At 38.4% G+C, this 19,699-nt stretch overlaps 1 protein-coding gene across 3 annotated transcripts in view; it reads left to right on the top strand.

Moving 5' to 3' along the window:
• Positions 1-19,699, top strand: part of ARNT2 (aryl hydrocarbon receptor nuclear translocator 2) — a 268,147-nt gene that overhangs the window by 234,299 nt on the left and 14,149 nt on the right. For all 3 annotated transcript variants that reach the window (XM_001367918.3, XM_056806028.1, XM_056806035.1), the window contains 4 exons: positions 1,061-1,184; positions 7,472-7,571; positions 15,039-15,177; positions 16,377-16,542. In XM_001367918.3, the coding sequence (XP_001367955.2) occupies positions 1,061-1,184; positions 7,472-7,571; positions 15,039-15,177; positions 16,377-16,542 (529 nt within the window). The remainder of the gene's footprint in view (positions 1-1,060; positions 1,185-7,471; positions 7,572-15,038; positions 15,178-16,376; positions 16,543-19,699) is intronic.

Here is a 19,699-nt window from a genome sequence, read left to right as displayed (position 1 = left end):
AAGAATTGTGAAGAGTAGTGATCGCCTCATTTATGCTTCAGACAACAAAAGGCACAACTAGTTACCTAGTTAGAAATCTAAACAATGTGTTACAAAAGAATTTATTAATATACACTCATTAGAACCTAACTTAGCTTCTCACTGTGTCCCTTTATTTCTCCTGTCTTCCCTTTTTTGTATGTCTCTCCCTAATGTATTCCTTTTCCCTCTTCTCTCTCTTTCTGTCTTTCCTCCTTCTCTCTCAAATACCCCCATCTTCATTTTTTAACTTGTACATAAAAGAAGTAACTGAAGTATCACTTTTAGTATCTTTTGTGTATAACTTTGTTTTCCTACTTCATAATTTTAAAAGTAAATAAACTGAGTATTTTGTCTTTCTCTCCCTCTGAGAGAAAAATATACACAAAGTTGTTGGTTTTTTGTTAATTCTTTATTGCCATTAATTGACTGTTGGCTTTTCCTGTGAGTCAGTAGCCCTCATGGAGGAAAAAAATGGTTTCTGACAATTGTTTAAAGAATAAAACAATTGTATGATGGCCCATGTATTTAACCAATATCAAATTGCTTACTTTCTTAGAGATGGGAAGGGTAGAAAGGAAGGGAGAGAAGTGGGAACTCAAAATTTTAGAAAACAAATACCGGGAGAACTAGGTGGCTCAGTGGAAAGAGAGCCAGGGCTGAAGATGGGAGATCCTGGGTTCAAATGTGGCCTCAGACTCTTCCTAGTTATGGGGCTCAACCCCAGTTAATTACATATCTTGTACTTAACCCCAATTGCCTAGCTTTTACCGTCCTTCTGCCTTGGAACTGATACTCAGCTTTGATTCTAAGATGAAGGAAAAGAGAGAGGAAGAAAGGAGGAAGGAAGGAAGAAAATTAATGCCAAAAATTGTTTTTACATGTCACTGAGAAAAAATAAAAGATTACTGAAGAAAAATAGAAAATAAACCAATACCAGGAGAAACTGAAGAACAAAGAACTAATAGTTATTAGGAGTCTCTAAAGAGAGACCATCTGTGTCAAGTGGCTGAAGTGTTGTCATTTTCTTATGTTTTAATAGGTACCTGTCCCAAATATACCAGCTAATGTTCATGAGACTGGAAAACCAGTAGAAAAAGCAGATACAATATTTTCCCAGGAAAGAGATCCTCGTTTTGCTGAGATGTTTGCAGGAATAACTGCATGTAAGTGGCCTTTAAAATTGTTTTTATTTTTATTTTTAAGCAATAACTATTAGAAGAGAGCTATCACTTGTGATTCAGAATTCTACTCCTAGAAAGCCTGACTTGTGATTAAAAAGCTCATTCTAAACTTAAACAGTAAGATGACCAGATGACCATAATTTTTTATTATGAATGGGAAAGAAAAAAAACCAAAAAATTTGAATCTCTTACAATTGGAACTTTTTGTTGTTGCTGAAAGTTACAATCTTCATGGACAGATATACAAATTACTGAGGTTTTCAAAAAAAAGTTACCAGGGATGGCTTATTCTTCAATCTGTCTGACCAGTATTCACAACTTTGTTGGGTACCTTGCATACTGCAGGGAAAATAATTCAAATGGTTAGAATCTCCCCTGGCTTTAAAGTCCCTTGAAGTGAGAACAGTTATTCTGATAGGAGCAGCTGTGAAGCAAAGATTTACAATACCTTGACTGCTCTGGCAAAGATTTTAGGAAACTCCAAATTCTTCAGTTCCGTGGACATCTGCAAAGACTTGCTCAGAGGCAAGGAAGAAAGCTGTCCTCTGCTTCTGCCCTGGAGATCTTGTGACATGTGAATAAAATTAGTGTTGCCTCTTTACCAATTTAGTTTTCCAAAGACCGTGCCACATTTCTTTTTTTTTTTAAAGAAAAAAAAAATTAAAGGTGGTTTTACATGTTGTTGTTTGTTGTGGGAGTTTGGTGGGATTTGGGGGAGGGATATGCTTCTTTTGTTCCATTTTAACACCAAATTCTCTGTCTTTTTTTCTATCTCTTTTAGTTCCTTTCTTTCCTCCTTTCTTCCTTCCCTTCTCTGTTGCTTTTTTCTTTCTTTCTCTTTCTTTCTTTCCTACTTCCCTCCCTCTCTCCCTCCTTTCTTCCTTCCTTCCTCCCTTCCTCCCAATCTTTCTTTTTTAAAAAATAAGCTGCTAAATAGATTGGAATGAAGGAAAAGATTCCCCACTGGTTCTCCCAGCAGGGGGCAAAGTTCCAGCCTACAAGACATCCATACAGCTTAACCTTTCCTTGCTGCCTGATCCCAATCACGTTTGTTATGTTTATTTGCTTGAAAGATTGGATGTTCTGGGACTTCTCCTGCTATGAGACAGGAACCCAAGCAGGGCAACTCAATTCCCACTCCAGGCTCCGGAGCCTGAAACTACAGGAGCCCACGCACAGTGCTTCAGTTCTCTCCCCAGGCCCTGGAGCTTGAACCCAGGACAGTCCTGCTTTAATGGGGCTTCCAGAAATTCTAATGCTTGAAGAAAATGGGTGAGGTCTCAAAGCCCAGCAGGCTCTGAGTTCAGCTGAAGGACAAATCCCAAGTTCTGAAGAATGCCAGTGTTCTTATATTCTACCCCAGTACATACTACAGTTCCTAACACTGGTGCTGAGGGAACAGCTCATGAAACCTAATCAGGTATTCTTAATTATTTGTTTAAGGCTAAGAAGAGAAGGTTCCCAGAAGACCTGTAATAAAATATCAAATGAAAACAAGAGGGAAGCTTTGAGTGTATATAGCTTCAGCCCTTCTAATCTTAAACTTTTCCTTGTAGTTTTATTTTTTTATTGGAAAAAATTGGAAAAATTCTAGAAAAGAAAACTAGAATGCAATAAAAGACTAAAATCTTATTTCAAATCTTGGATTTAAAACATGAAGGGCTTTTGATATTATTTGCCTCAAACCTTCTTCTCACTTGTTTTACAGATTCGAACATTAATGGTCTAGGAGAAACAAATTTCTTTCTTGACAATAGACACTCTGATTCCACGTCCAGGGCTCAGTCTGAAAACTAGCATCATATAAAGGAAAGATTCACAAATGCTTAATACTCCAACATGCACAGAATATACCACATGACCACAGACTTGGTCTAGTTACAAGAAATTTGGAGTGAAAGCACCAGCATTCCACGATGAGATCTTAGACAAATTGTAAAAATGGTGGTTGATAATTGTGGTAATAATGAGATAACATTTGCAAAATGCTTATCTTATGATCCAGGACAATTCTAAGGTACTTATGAAAAAGAATTTACCTCCAGAGAAAGGGTTGTTGGAGTAGAAATGCAGATGAAAACTAATGTTTTTTCACTTGTTTATTTGGGTTTTTGTTTTGGGGGGTTGATTTTATAAGATTATTCACTTTAAAAAATGAATAATATGGAAATCTGGTTTTTTGTAATAATACATATGAAACCCAGATTGAATTGCTTGTCAGCTCCTGGAGCAGGGAGGAAAGAAGGATGGGAGACAATATGGATCATATAACTTCAGAAAACTTATGTGGAAAATAAAAAACTTTAATACTTATCATAGTGCCTGGCATATCATAAATGCTACAGAAATGTTAGGTAGTTGTAGTAGTAGTAGTAGTAGTAGTAGTAGTAGTAGTAGTAGTAGTAGTAGTAGTAGTGGCAGTAGTAGTGGTGGTAGTAGTGGTAGTAGCAGTAGAAGCAGTAGCTGCAGCAGCAATATTGTTTTGCAGTCATTTCATTCATGTCTGACTCTGTGACCCCATTTGCGGTTTTCTCTGAAATGGTTTGCCATTTCCTTCTCTAGCTCATTTTACAGATGAGGAAACTGAGGCAAGCAGGCTTAAGAGGCATGCCCAGGGTCACATAGCTAGTAAATAAGTGTCTGAAGTGTGATTTTTAACTTGGGTCTTTCTGACTGCAGTGACCCTACCCCACAAGAATTTAGGACCATACAAAAATCATCAGCACTTCTATATATTTCCAATAAAACTCAGCAGCAGGAGTTAGAAAGAGAAATTCCATTTAAAATCACCAGACAATATAATTTAGGAATCTATTACCAAAACAAACACAGGAATTATATGAACACAACTAAAAAACACTTTTCACACAATTAAAAATAGATCTAAATGATTGGAAAAAAATATTAACTGCTCCTGGGTAGGATAAGCTAATATAATAAAAATGACAATCTTACCCAAATTAATCTACTTATTCAGTGCCATGCCTATTGAGCTACCAAAAAAGTTTTTTTTTATAGAATTAGAACATAAGATCAAGAATATCAAGGGAAATAATGGAAAAAAAATGTGAAGGATGGGGGCTTAGCAGTATCAGATCTTAAACTGTACTATAAAGCAGTGTTCATCAAAACAATGTGGCTAAGAGACAGAAGAGAGCATCAATGGAATAGATGAGGTAAATGTCTTTAGCAAGACAGTGTATGATAAACCCCAAAATCCTAGCTTTTGGGACAAGAGCCCACTATTTGACAAAAACTGCTGGGAAAATTGGAAAATAGTATGGGGGAAATTAGGTTTAGATCAACATCTCACACCCTTCACCAAGATAAATTCAAAATGGGTGAATGACTTAAATATAAAGCATGAAATCATAAATAAATTAGGTGAACATAGATTAGAATACCTGTCAGATTTGTGGAAAAGGAAGGAATTAAAGTCCAACCAAGAGATAGAGAACATTGCAAAATGTAAAATGAATGACTGATTATATCAAATTAAAAAGGTTTTGTACAAATAAAACCAATGCAACCAAAATTAGAAGAAAAGCAACAAACTGGGAGAACATTTTTATAGCAAAAAAATCTCTGAAAAAGGTTTAATTTCCCAAATATATAAGGAATTAAGTCAAATCTACAAAAAAAAAAAATCAAGCCATTCACCAATCAACAAATCATCAAGGGACATGAATAAGCAGTTTTCACAGGATGAAATCAAAACTATCAATAAACACATGGAAAAAGTGTTCTAAATCACTCCTGATTAGAGAAATGCAAATTAAAACAACTCTGAGGTACCATCTCACACCTAGCAGACTGGCCAATATGAAAGCAAAGGGAAGCAATAAATGTTGGAGGGGACATGGCAAAATTGGGACACTAATACACTGCTGGTGAAGTTGTAAATTGGTCCAACCATTCTGGAGGGCAATTTGGAACTATGTACAAAGAGGTTTAAATGAATGCCTGCCCTTTGATCCAGCTATACCACTGCTGAGTTTGTATCCCAAAGAGATAGTAAGGAAAAAGATTTGTACAAAAATATTCATAGCCTCACTTTTTGTGGTGGCAAAAAATTGGAAAATGAGGGGATGCCCTTCAATTAGGAAATGACTGAACAAGTTGTGGTATGTGATGGTGATGGGATATTATTGTGTTGAAAGGAATAATAAAGTGGAGGAATTCCATGGAGACTGGAACAACCTCCAGGAATGGATACAGAGTGAGAGGAGCAGAACCAGGAGAACATTGTACACAGAGACTGATATATTATGGCAAAATTGAATGTAATGGACTTTTCTACCAGTAGCAATGTAATGACCCAGGACAATTCAGAGGAATTCATGAGAAAAGAACACTATCTACATCTAGAGAAAGAACTGTGGAACCAGAAATACATTAGAAAAATATGTGATCAACCACATAGTGCAATAGGGGTGTGATTAGGGTTTTGATGTTAAAGAATCACTCTACTGCATATATAAATAACATGGAAAAAGGTTTTGAACAATGATACATGTATAACCCAGTGGGGGGAGGAGGAAGCAGGGGGGATCATGAATCATGTAACCATGGAAAAATATTCTAAATAAAAATTTTAAAAAACCAATAGTAATTTAAAAAAAAAAGAATTTAGGACCATAGAATTTAGAGCCAGGAGGCACCTAAGAGATCATTTAGTTAAGCCCTTTCATTTTCTATATTGAGAAACCTAGGACCACAGAGTTTAAGTAATTTGACCAATGCCACCCAGGTGGTAAGTAGCAGAGATAGAATTCTCCCTTCAGGAATATCCCAAAGCAAACTTCTGCTTGGAACTTTGAGAATAGGAGTCAGCCAAGATCCAGCTAAGGCATCTGGAGAAGCTGTGCTTCATGATACAGAGGAGCAGACTGGGGAGACTCAGTTTCCAGAAATACCTTAGGGTTTGAGTTGTGGGCCTGAGGATGAAGCACAATGGCTCACAGGTACATCAAACCTCTCATTAATAAGAAGAGGGGGAATAAAACAGGGCAGCATTTGCCCTGGTTCTCTCATGATCATTTTGCTTTTTTCTTAATATTTTTTTCCTTATAACTGATTTAAATCCTTGTTGCTACAATGGGCAAATTTTCCTTGGTTCTTATTTTGATTGGGACCATTGAGAACCCTCTTTTCTCTATAAGGTTATTTATGGACTTAAAGAAAACTATTAAAGAACCATATCCCTATATTTCTTTTCCTTTTTCTGGGCAAAATTGATGAGTATTTATAAGTACTAATAAGAATCCTATTCATGTACATATGTGAGATCCCTATTTTATTAATATAAGTTCTCTCTGTATTGACACTGACCTGTGACCTAGGAGATATTTTTGACAGTTTCTTTAGCCAAAAAAAAAAATCATGCTATGGCAGTACGATGATGAGCCTTGTTGAAACTTAGACAAGTTGGTTCTCAGATGACAGTCTTACTGTTCATGACTGACCCATAAACAAACTCTTTCCTGTTTGGTGGGACTTCACACTACAATGCCATGGACTTTAGAAAATAATAACTTAGAATCACTTTCACACCACAGTAAAGCATTGGATTGGGGCTTCAATGGAGACTGAATAATTCATGTGGGATTTTTAGTCAAAGGAACTGGATTCAATTCCAAGGCTCTGTGTCATTTTGGACAAAATCAAGTCACTTCTTTCCATAGGAGTTTCCTGATCTATTAAAGGAAGGACTTGAATTAGATGATGGCAAAAACTGTTTCTAGCTCTAAATCTGTGTACTGGTGATCATATGTAATTAAGGAAAGAACAATATGAAGACAAAAAAGCAATTGGTCAAGATAGTCCCTATTTGTGGTACTCTTGGGTCAGCTCTTCCCATCTCTACCATTGGTTGAGTGCTTATAGAGTGTAAAGCCTTAAACTAGATGCCATGAATGAAAATAGGAGATACTATCCCTCTCATCAGGGATTTTCTAGTATGTCTTAGAAGGTAGAACACCCACTAAATAATATGAAAGAGTATAGGGGTGAAGGAGAGATGAGACTCCTTAGACAGGGCAGTGAGTGGGAAGATGGAAGAAGGAGAGAAGGATCTTCTATCACCGAGCCTTTAAAAGCAGAGGCAATATTGGGTGAAAATGCTCACCTCTCAGGCTAAGTACATCCTGTATATTCTTGATACTGATTTTCACTAATCCCCATCCTCAGCTGTGAGGAGCTTCTTTACCCACCTGGCAATAGTTTCCATTTCTCCGCTTTCCTATAACAGTCTTTTTTTATTTTCCTAGCGGAGAAAAAAATGATGGCCTCTGCCTCTGCCCCTGGGAACCAGCAACTTTACTCGCAAGGAAGCCCATTCCAGCCAGGACACTCGGGAAAGGCATTCAGGTATAGTACTAGGGCAAAGACTAAGACTATGGATCAGATGCCATTTTTTTTCCTTAGAAATTTGACAAGGATTGCTAACTGACCCACAGTAAGGACAAGTGGCTTCTTTCTAAGGGCTCGAGGTGGGTTTTTTGGTTTCCTTGGTTTTTATTGTTGTGTGTTTTTGTTTTTGTTTTTAAAGCCTGAGGTTCTGACCTATGAGTACAAATAGGTATGTGGTAATGAGTGATTTCTTTGTAGATGTTGGATATTTTCTTTTGTTGCTCATTTGTTTCAGCCATGTCTGACTCTTCAAGGCCCAATTAGGGGTTTTCTTGACAAGGATACTGGAGCGATTTGCCATTTCCTTCTTCCGCTCATTTAATAGATGAGGAACTGAAGCAAACAGTATTAAATGACTTGCCCAGAGTCACACTGCTAATAAGTGTCCGGGGCCAGATTTGAACCCAGGAAGAGGAGTCTTCCTGACTTCAGGCACTCTGCTCTATCCCTGAGCCACCTAGATGTTTCTCATCATTCTTTTTCCTTCTGTTTGAAAGCAATCTGTTAAGAGACTGTACCATTACTTACTCGGGACGCATGATAGAAGGAGGTCAATATTATTAGGCCTTGTTTTTGCAGCTAATGATATGTTTCTGTGTATTTCACAGTTTAATACCACTAAAGACTATAATTAGTGCCATGTTTGAGCAGAGTCTGTGACACTGGATAGTGACAAAGCCGGAAATCCTGTAGGCAAACCTTACAAAATTGCAGGTGTTAATATGTCTCTTCAACTCCTCCTAAAGATCTCCAGGTCACTAATTACTGCCAACTTCTTTATTACCAACAAACTTTATCATCAAAAAAAAAATTGAGCACCTACAATTCACTACTCAGTGGAATACAGAAAGAGGCTTTTTTGTTTCATTTTGGATTTTTACAGAGAGTTTTAAAGCATGATCCCTAATCTCTAAAAGCTTACAAACTAATTGAGGATACAAAACAAGCACAAAAAGATGAATAAAAAAACGCAAAGTAACATCTCACTCACTTATCAGTGCTTGTAATCTGGCTTCTAAATCTACCACTGCACTAAAATTACTATCTAAAATTACTTGTAATCCCTTAATTGCTAAACTCAATGCCCTTTTTTTGGTCACCATCTTTTAAAATATTTTTAGATTGTTGTACAAGGGGCAGCTAGGTGGTACAGTGAATGGAGAGCCAGGTCTGGAGTCCGGAAGACCTGAGTTCAAATCTAACCAAAAAACCTGTCCTAGCTTTGTGACTTTGGTTAAATCACTTAGCCCAAATTACCAAGCCTTTGCCTTTGTTACTAAGAGAAAATAAGAGTTTAAAAATAAAATAAAATGTCTGACACTGACCAACCACTATTCTTCCTCCCTACATTTCTGTGCCATTCCCCTCTCTTGGTTCTCCTACATGTCTTATCCCTCCTCAGTCTCCTTTTCTGGATCATTTGACCCACTCCTTATCCATGGGTGTATCTCGGAGGCTCTGGCCTCTGTTCTCTCAGCAATCTCACCAGCTCCCAAATTTAATTTCTTTCTCTGCCAACTGACTTGTATATCTCCATATCCAGCCTTCATCTCTCTCTTGAGCTCCAGACCTATTTAACCAACCACCTGTTAGACTCCCATACCTACATGTTCCACGAGACACTCAACATATCCCCCCAAAATAACTCATTATCGTCCCTCCCCAAATCCAACTGCTGTTTCTAACTTCCCTGCTCTGGTCATTAAGTTACAGTGTGTAGATATATATATAAAGAGACTGTATATAGTCTCTATAGATGTACAAACAGAATAATTCCATTACTACAACTTCCCTTGGCTTGTACATACATATGTGTTATGGTTTTACATATAGGTACTCTATATGGTTATAAATGTGTACATTTATATGCATTTATACATATGGAAATATAGTGTCTATAGGTGTATAATTGAGATTTGCTTGGAATTTGCTGGAATCATTCTTGACCTTCACTGGCTCCCCTCCCTCCCCCCAAATCTCTCTGTTCAGTTGCTAAGTTTTGTCCATTCCATCTCCACAACACATCTCATATCTATTCTTTTCTCTCCACCCACAGGGTCATTCATTGTGCTCAGTCTTTAAATTCCTCCTTCTATACTACTTTAATAGTCCCCATTCTCCATTCTAAAGTAAAAGTCTAATTGTGTCACTTTCCTTCTCAAGAAACTTGTGGCTTCTTCAACCAACAGATTAATTCCGCTATTTTTGACATTAAAAGCCCCTCACTATCTGACTCCAATCTATCATTCTAGACTGATTTCCCATTACTCCCCCATGTTCCAGGCTAATTGACCTGCTTACTCTTCATCCTGTGTAAGTGTCCATCTGCCACTTCCATGCCTTTTTTACTGGCTGACCCCCTTGTTTAAAATGTCCTTCAGGTTCCCCGTTTTGAAATCCCCAAAATACCTTCAACATCAGCAAAAATGAAACCTCCTCAAAATTCACTTCTATCTCTTGTTGCTCCCATCTCCCCTTCTCTCCCCGAAAAGGAAGCCTGTTTTATATATATTTGGTGCCTATTTATCTGTATACATATACATTGTTCCCTTGCAGTAGAATTCTAAGCTCCCTACAGCCAGATCCTGTTTAATTTTTATCTTTGTGTCTCCAGAGTCAGTCATAAAATCTTCTGTGTAATAGACACTTAATAGATGTTTACTGAATTGAATAATATAAGCCAAACACACCCAAAAAAGTGTTACGGCCACTGAGAGTTCAGGGGAGAGTTATTATCATCAAAGACTGGGGTCATTGGGAAAGGATTGATGAAATAAATGAGACTTAAGCAGGACTTACAGGAAGGGCAAGACTTAGACGAGTAGAGGGGTAAGAAAGGGGGGCTATTGAGGTAAGAGGAACCATGTAAAGCAACATGTATGTAGAGGAAGATACAAAGAGTGTTCAGGGAATAGTGAACAGACCACCGTGCCTAGAGTATAGAATAAATTCTCTGGGGAATCAGGAGAGATGAGATTGGAAGACAGAGGGAATCAGATTATAAAGAATTTTGAAAACCAAGCTAAGGAATTTGAGATTGACCTAGATGGAAATGGGGAAGTGTTGAAATTTCTAAGCCAGGAGGTAACTTCTAGAGGGCGATTTAGAAAGAACAATCTGGTAATGATGTGCAAGATGAATTGCATAGAATGGAAACCAAAAGAAAAGTTAATTAGGACACATAGTCATAAGATCATTTTTATTGTTTTTTTAGTCATTTCAGTCTTGTCTGGTTCTGTGTGACCTATTGGGGGTTTTTTGGGCAAAGATACTAGAGTGGTTTGCCATTTCCTTCTCCAGCTCATTTTATAGATGAGGAAAATGAAACACACGAGGTTAAATGACTTGCCCAGGGTCACACTGCTAATAAGTGTCTGAGGTCAGGTTTGAACTTAGATCTTCCGGACTCCAGGTTCAGTTCTCTATCTGCTATGCCACTGAGCTTTCCCCATAGAATCCCCATAGAATCCCCATAGCGCTAGAAGAAACCTCAGAAGCCATTTAAGCCAATCCTTTCATTTTACATATAGATGAAAAAACTGAGTTTGAGAGTGATTGAATATTCATCTAAGTTCACAAAGATAATATCAGAAGTGACCCAGCTCCGGACAGCTAACAAGAAGGTGATGAGGTTGACAAATGGCAGTGAAAAAGAAGGAATAAAAAGAAGATTCATTGTGAAATCAGAATCCAAGAGACTTGATAACTGACAAAACCAGGGAAAACAAGGAGGATGCTCCAAGATTTCCAGTCTGAATGAATGGAAAAATAGAAGTATCCTTAATAGGCATAGAGAAGAGTAGGAGGAGGGGAAAAAACAGAGTAAAAAATGTGGCTTGAAGGGAAATATGGGTTTTAAACCTTCATCTTTCATTGCAAAAGCCCTTTAAAAATACAGGCCTATTTGCCTAGAGGATAGACATAAAAGCATTCTTCAAAAAGATTAAAGCATCATAGGGATTCATGGTAGCATTATATCCTAGAAAACATGCTTTTGATATAGTACAGAGCATTTGCTCTTAGCTGAGTCTGTTCTGAACTAGGCATGTTGCAATAGAGCAATCAGAAACCAGAACTGGGTCAAAGAGAAACATCCTCTGGGCTCTTGACATTCCTCATTTCCTTTAGCAAATGGCTAATCTTTGTGTCCTCTATAAAAGAAAAAAAGCAGCCCTGGCTCTCCTCCCAGTGGCCATGCAGTAAGAAATGAATGAGAGTGAAACCAAAAGGCCCCAACCAGACAGAGTAAAAGCTGGGAGAATCTTCTTTAATCAGGCTTTCTCACATACAATAGAGCCGCCACATAATGGGACAAGAGGCTCACAGTTCCATTGGATTTTTATGTGGAAGAAAAGAAAAAAGAAAATATGGAGGGAAGGATCTAGCATATTTGATGTAGAATCCATGAATTTGAATATTAGAATTATGCTTTGCCCTGGTAAAAGAAGGAAGCATTTTTAATTAATTATTGCAAAAATGTTCTTTTTCAGTCATTTTTTCAGTTATGTTCAACTCTCCTTGACCCTATTTAGGATCTTCTTGGCAACAATACTGGAATAGTGGGGGCAGCTAGCTGGCTCTGTGGATTGAAAGTCAGTCTCAGAAATCGGAGGTCCTGGGTTCAAATCTGCCATCAGATACTTCCTAGCTGTGTGACTCAGGGCAAGTCACTTGACCCCCCATTGCCTATCCCTTACTCTGCCTCGGAACCAATTCACAGTATTGTAAGGGTTTTAAAAACAATTACTGGAATAGTTTCCTTCTCCAGCTCATTTTACAAAAGAAGAAACTGAGGCCAAGAGGGTTAAATGACATGTGCAGGGTCACACATATAGAAAGTGTCTAAGGCCAAATTTAAACCCAGGATTTACTGTCTCCAGGACTCTCTATCCACAGAGCCACCTATCAGCACCTGTATAGCATTTCTTGATTTTTTTTCAAACACTTAATTATTTTGTTTACAAAGTTACTAAATAAACATTTATTAAGCACTTACTGTATACCAGTACTAGATTTATTTTGTATATATTCTAAATATTTGTATATGTGTTGTCTTTCCTTTAAATGCAAATTCCTTGAAGAGGGCAGGAATTGTCTTGCTTTTACCTTTTTTTTTTTTAACCAAGCACAGTGATTGGCATATAGTGGCCACTTACAACCACTCTTCTGCCTTGGAACCAATACTTGGTATTGATTCTAAAACAAGACACAGAAGGAAAGAAGAAAGGAAGGGAGGGAGGGAGGGAAGGAGGGAAAAGGGAGGGAATGAGAAAGGAAGGAAGAAAGAGAAAGAAAGAAAGAAAGAAAGAAAGAAAGAAAGAAAGAAAGAAAGAAAGAAAGAAAGAAAGAAAGAAAGAAAGAAAGAAAGAAAGAAAGAAAGAAAGAAAGAAAGAAAGAAAGAAAGAAAGAAAGAAAGAAAGAAAGAAAGAGAAAGGAAGGGAGGGAGGGAGGGAGGAAGGAAGGAAGGAAGGAAGGAAGGAAGGAAGGAAGGAAGGAAGGAAGGAAGGAAGGAAGGAAGGAAGGAAGGAAGGAAGGAAGGAAGGAAGGAAGGAAGGAAGGAAGGACAAAAAAGAAAGAGAAATGCTTCATGTAGAAGTTAATGATTGAGCTAAGTCTTGAAATAAGAGATTCTTAGAGGAGAAAGTGAGCAGACAGGGTCTTCCATTCATGGGGATAGTCAGCAGTAAGGCATGAATATGAAAAAATGGGATTTCTTATATGAGAAATAATAATAGCTAACATTTATATAATACTTACTATGTTCCAGGCACTGTGCTAAGTGCCCTACAATTATTATGTTACTGGAACATAGGTGGTATAATCATCCCCATTTCACAAAGGAGGAAGTGGAGGCAAACAGAGATTAAGTGACTTGCCCAGAGTCACACAACTATGTTCCTATGATCAGATTTTAACTCAGTTCCTGCCTCCAGGCCTAGTGCTCTATCTACTACCCCATCTACCAGGGGATAGCAACTAATTTGGTAGCACCATAAGTATACAGAAAGGGGCTTATATCTAAAATAAAGAGGAAAGGTAGAAATAAAGAAATAAAGGAAGCTGGGTTATAAAAAACTTTTATTTATTTTTTAATCCTTTCTTTTTTCTTAATAACAACTCTACAATAGAAAGGCGAGAGCTAGGCAAACAGTGTTAAGTGACTTGCCCAGGATCACACAGCTAAGAAGTTTCTGAGGCCATATTTGAAGCCAGGTCTTTCTGACTCCAGGCCTGGCACTCTTTCCACTGTGCCATGTAGCTGCCCATATATAAGACTTCTAATATTTAATGGAAGGGGCATCTAAGTAGTTACACTTCCTAGTTACATGAACCTGGACAAGTCACTAAACTTCAGTTGCCTAACCCTTGCTGCTTTTCTGCCTTGGAACTTATTCTTATTATTGATACCAAGGCAGAAGGGAAGGGAAGGAGTTTTTTTAAAAAAATTGAGAAGTTTATAGTTGATCCTAGAAGAAAGTGGGGGCTTTTGAAATGTATTGATCAGATGAATTATATGGTCAGATGTATTTTTCATATCTTGATAAATGTTTTCAGAATTATACTTGGAGCCACCCAGAAAAGAAGGAAAAGGGAGGAGTTAGATCAACAAAAAACCATGCAAAGATTTGCCCTCAACAAGTACATTTAATCAGGAAGGATACTCAGAAAACAGACAATAACACAAGCAGTATCTGATTAAGATATCAAAGGAGTAATACAGATATTAAACCCTATGGAAATTAAATTAGAGAATTAGTGTAAGCTGGGGAGTTAGGTAGAGCTCAAGCTGAACCTTAAAGGACTGGTAGGATTTGGCCAAGAGTTGAGGTATATTCATACAAGTATATGCAGAAGCAGAGGGATCTATACTCTTAAGAGATTGTGAGTGCATTAGATGGTTCTGGTTTGAGCAAGAATTGGAATATGGGATTAAGAACTGCTGACTTTCTTTAAGGTTCATCATTGAACTTTAGTCTTCTCTCTTTGCAGTTAAAGAGCTGGCCTCTTCTCAGGGCTTCAGCTAGCTTTCTTTTGGATATGGTTAGAGGCCAAATTAAGAGTTTCCCCCTAATATAAAGAAACTGATGGCGTATTGGTAGGCTGAAGAGAGGAAACCGGTGAAAAGAGGGAAATTGAAGATGCCAGAGAAGGTGGGGATGAGTTCACAGATCAAGTCAAAAAACATTTAATAAGTGCCTTTTTTGTCCTCAGACTGGGAACACAAAGATAGAGGGACAGGGCATTAGAACATCTTGCTTCCAGGTCCTCTGTGGTCCAAGAAAAGAGAAAATGGAATCTGGATATGATCATACATTAGGGATTGTCAAGATGGGCTACTCACTGGATGGTTTTGAAATAATGTTACTGGCATTATCAGTCATGATATTTCCTATACATGAGTTTGCTTGTTTTTTTCTGTTCTAGTTCTTCAGTGGTTCATGTGCCTGGAGTCAATGATATTCAGTCCTCTTCTTCAACAGGACAAAATATGACACAGATTTCTCGTCAGATAAATCAGAGTCAAGTTGCCTGGACTGGAAGTCGTCCGCCATTTCCTGGACAGGTATGGTGATTCATAAGAGAATTGGTATGGTGAGCCAAGAGCCTATGTCCTTTATAACTGACATTGTTCCTGAGGGTTGAATATGGTCTGACTCACTCCCTCTCCTTTTGAAACTTGGCTGGCTAGATTGCCATTATTATTGATCATGATATCTGTCCTTTTCTCCATAATGAAATCAACTGATTCCAAGGTTAAGTGATCAGAACATAAAATGCTTTGAGTCAGATGGCTCCTTTTCCCAAACTAAAGGCAACAATTTACTGTCTTATTTTAGAACATTTCATCATCTGGTTATCTGCCAGACTTTGCCTGGAGATTAGTTCCAATTCAGTATGTAGCTTCTCAACACCATCATTTTTTTTTTACAGTACCTAAGGACAGCTACTGCTTTAACCTTCAGCAGCTATTCTGACATTATGTTATCTTGGGGAATTTAAAGAAGCAAGTCTGTATTGCAGATGCATTAGCATGCTATAAAAAATCTCTACACCTCAGTTTAGTCCTCTGAACCTTCTAGATGTAAAAATGCCTGTCTCTTCTTAGGTATGAAGTAAGGACTAATTAGCCCTGTTGACCTTTCTTACTGATAAGTCTTCTCCTTTAGATGGCTGTGAGATTTGTAAGTAATTATATTATTAAGCACTTTGAGCTTTTAGGAGGAAAAAAGCACCAGAGTCACTGCAACCAAGGTAAATATAATATTAAAGCATTTACCCAAGCCATAATGGCTTCTTTATTGTTCTTTGGCCATGAAGATTTGCCCTTGCTGGGTGTTCCCATTGTTCTTGCAAAGTGACAGTAATAGGAAGGCAAACAGTCAGTATCAACTTGTGAGACACTGAGCAAAGAAAGACATCTTCTACAGCTGGCTGAACTAAGTCTTTATGATGCCTTGCCTAGATATTAAATAGATGCCACTCATCTGAGCTGGTACCTCCTGGAAAGAGCATTCATTTTCCTATTCTGCTCAGGCAGTGTATGTTCACATATTACCGTCTCTTTCCTTAAATGCCTGTGGCAGGAAGTGCAGGTCTCTGGATGTCAAACATTATGTTTAGAGTTGACAGAATCCATGGAGCATTATTCTGCCAACCCATGCAGCACACTTGCTGGTTCCTGGTGGTGTGAGTCTACCAGGAGGTATAAAATAAGGAGAACTTTGTGATGTTGTTTGTTTGTTTTCTTTGTGGGGGGGTTAGCAAATCCCAACGCAGTCCAGCAAGACTCAGTCTTCTCCCTTTGGGATTGGGACCAGCCACACCTACCCAGCCGACCCATCCTCCTACAGTCCTCTCTCCAGTCCAGCTACTTCTTCACCTAGTGGGAACGCCTACTCCAGCCTCGCAAACAGGACCTCGGGGTTTGGTAGGTTTGAAATGATTTGCTGTGAGGGGCCACAATGCATAATCTTTCCTGAATATGTTCTGTCTAGAACCTTAGCCCCTCTCATGTCAGTGGGGTGTGGAATATTCCCCTCAATTTTGGAAGAAGCTTCTAATGAAGCTACTTTTTGACCTGTGGTATTATTTAGAAATTTGGTCCTGGTCACTTGAGCTCTCTTCAGGAGGTTGCAAAATGTCTCCTTGTGTGATAGTGGGCTTTGTTTATCAGGGTCTTGCAAACAACTAACTGCCCATTTTGGTGCATTTCCCAGAGGCCCTTGCCACATAGATCACATTTCATTTTAAAATTAATTTCTTCAGTGTCTTTCCCAAGGAAAGACTTAGCCATTGCTAGCAGTGAGAAAGTAGGAAGGAATCAGTTCATCTGTTGCTGAGAAGCCCAAGGTGATGCCCAAGCTTCTTAAATATTATAGATACCTTCTAGAGAAGACATTTATCTAATGAAATGATTATCCTAAGGCAGTGTGGCATATAAGATAAAGTCAAGAAGACCTGGGTTCAGGACACATGTGAGCTCATCTGAGCAAGTCACTTAACATCTCAGTGCCCTGGGTAACTCTCTTAAGATACTAAGTTACAGGCAAGGTGTTGTTCTGAATCTGTGGAGGCATTTTCTATACAAGGAGGTCCCTACACCAATGAATTTATGGGAAGCTATGGGGTAAAACTGTAAAAATCTGCCTGACATAAAATTGCAGAAACTCTGAGCCTGTATCGGGCATTTTGAAAGTTTACATTTGGACTTGATTTCATTGTCATCTGATTAAAAACAGTCTAATTCCTTTAAGAGAAAATGTTTACTTATCAGTAGTAACCCCATTATTGCTTTTAATGGAAACGCTTCTTGATAGCACAATGCAATATCATTGAGTGCAGCATCTCTTGACGCTAATCCAATAGCAGCTGGTTTGTTTATTTGGTTGATTTTTACCCTTGTGAATTCAGATGCTTATCCAACTATTAATCTTATTTACTTGTAATATGAGACTCACATATAATTTCAATCCATTGGAGCATGTAGAACAAAATAAACAACCCTCATCTTAATATGAAACTCAACAAAGTTCAGGAAAACAGCCGTGCCCCTCTGGAGAGGCTATGAGGATAGTACCTCCCTGAGAATTTCAAGTGTATCAGTCTGTGGGCATTTTTTAAGCTTGAATTCACGTCATAGTTTGAATTCCAGAAGCCATCCTGTGCTAGGGATGGGAGTTATTACTGCATTTGCTTCTGTCCTATAGTAACTTTGCATATTCTTACTTTATTTAATACATGCTGGGATCCATCTTGGTTTACCACTTGTTGGGGGAAAAGGTCCATTGGGTAAGTGAAAAGCTTCAGGGGCCATTTTACCTACTGCTAAAATGGAGGTTGACATGGGTTCAGTAGGTTTTCCTTTAAAGTCCAGGGGTAGAAGCAGGTGAGGCAGCTCTTCTTACATTTTATCCCAGGACTAGCTACAGTTTACTTCCTATTAGTGCATGCAGGCCAAAATGGAAAGTTAGGGGGCAGAACACTAGTGCATGTCCCACTGTCTTGGGAGGTTTTTTATATCTGCCTGTTATCTTATCATTGAATAAATGGCAAAAAGCAAAATGGAAACAAAGAGGAAATGAATATGAACATAACTTTGCCAATATAGGAAAGGCATCATGGGAGGTAATCTAGCATGGTGCATAGAGAGCCAGAAAATGTGGGGTCAAACCCCACCTCTGAGGCATACTTTGTGGGTTGCTTTGGGCAAGGTCACTTGGCCTGTCACTGCCTGATGCAACTTTTTAGGACTATAAGTAACCAAGAAGCTATCAACCTACCCTTATAAAGGAAGTTATATCATTGACATCTGAGGTTCTTTCCCTATCCCTACCCCTCTCTCTCTCTCTCTCTCTCTCTCTCTCTCTCTCTCTCTCTCTCTCTCTCTCTCTCTCTCTCTCTCTCTCTCTCTCTCTCTCTCTCTCTCCCTCTTTCTCTCTCTCTCTCTCTCTCTCTCTCTCTCTCTCTCTCTCTCTCTCTCTCTCTCTCTCTCTCTCCTCTTTCTCTCTCTCTCTCTCTGTCTGTCTGTCTGTCTCTCTGTGTGAGTCTCTTTCTCTCTATGCCTCTGTCTCTGTCTCCCTCCTCTCTCTCCCCCTCTGTCTCTTCCCACCCCCACTATCTCTCTCCCTCCCCACCTCTCTGAGCATCAATTGGACCAAAGCTCTGATAGCCAAAGCTAGCATGGAAATTGTTCACTATGACTAGCTTTCTTACATGCACATGCACACACACATATACACACACCAATAAAGCAGACTTCAACAGACATTTTAAATGCAACTGTTTTGTAAGTGTTAAACATTCTGAAAAACCACCATTCTTATTTTCAGGATGTCTTATATTTTACAGAAAAAAAAAATATGGGAAGCTGTACTATCTCAAAGAGCTTCTGTTGATGAATAAATAATACTTACAAGTATCCCCCTGACACAGGCATGATGTACATGTACAATATGCATCCAAACTGAATTGACCAGTGATAACTCTGAAGAAATGTGGTCAGCTGTGGGAATGATTGCCCATGGTTCATGTGATGAAGAATGCCATGGTCCACCAGCTTTACCCTCCCACCACCAATAACCTACATGATTATCCAGTAGCAAAGTCAAAGATGTCAAAAGATATCAAAAACAAAATCTAAAGGGAGAAAAAGATGATTCCATTCTCTCTAGCTAAGAATTATGCAGAATTTTTCTCTGGCTCAGTAAGCCAAGGATTTGAATTTCACATGACAACTGCCCAGACACCATCTAATAAGCAGTTAATCCAGTAAGTTAAAAAGAAAGCAAAATGAATATTCACTAGACTCTTCGGGACAGTTTTTGTGGCTGGTAAAAATTATACTTTGAAAGGAAAGATGACTTGACCTGTAGCATCTTTGATTAATGAAATTAAAACTGGGTTTTTGTAACCCCAATATATTTCTTAACCTTTCAAGACTTAGCTCTGGACTCTTTATAGCCAAATTTCCTCTCTTAGTTTTATGTCGGGCTGTGTTGACTTAAGCTTATAACTCTTCATAGTGAGGCCTCACAGCCAGTCCCATTTTGCTTGAATGTGAGATTTCTGCAGAAACAGAGTACTAC

This window comes from Monodelphis domestica, chromosome 1, assembly GCF_027887165.1.
Source record: "Monodelphis domestica isolate mMonDom1 chromosome 1, mMonDom1.pri, whole genome shotgun sequence".
NCBI classification, from domain to species: domain Eukaryota; kingdom Metazoa; phylum Chordata; class Mammalia; order Didelphimorphia; family Didelphidae; genus Monodelphis; species Monodelphis domestica.
This window is presented reverse-complemented; position numbering and strand designations above follow the sequence as displayed.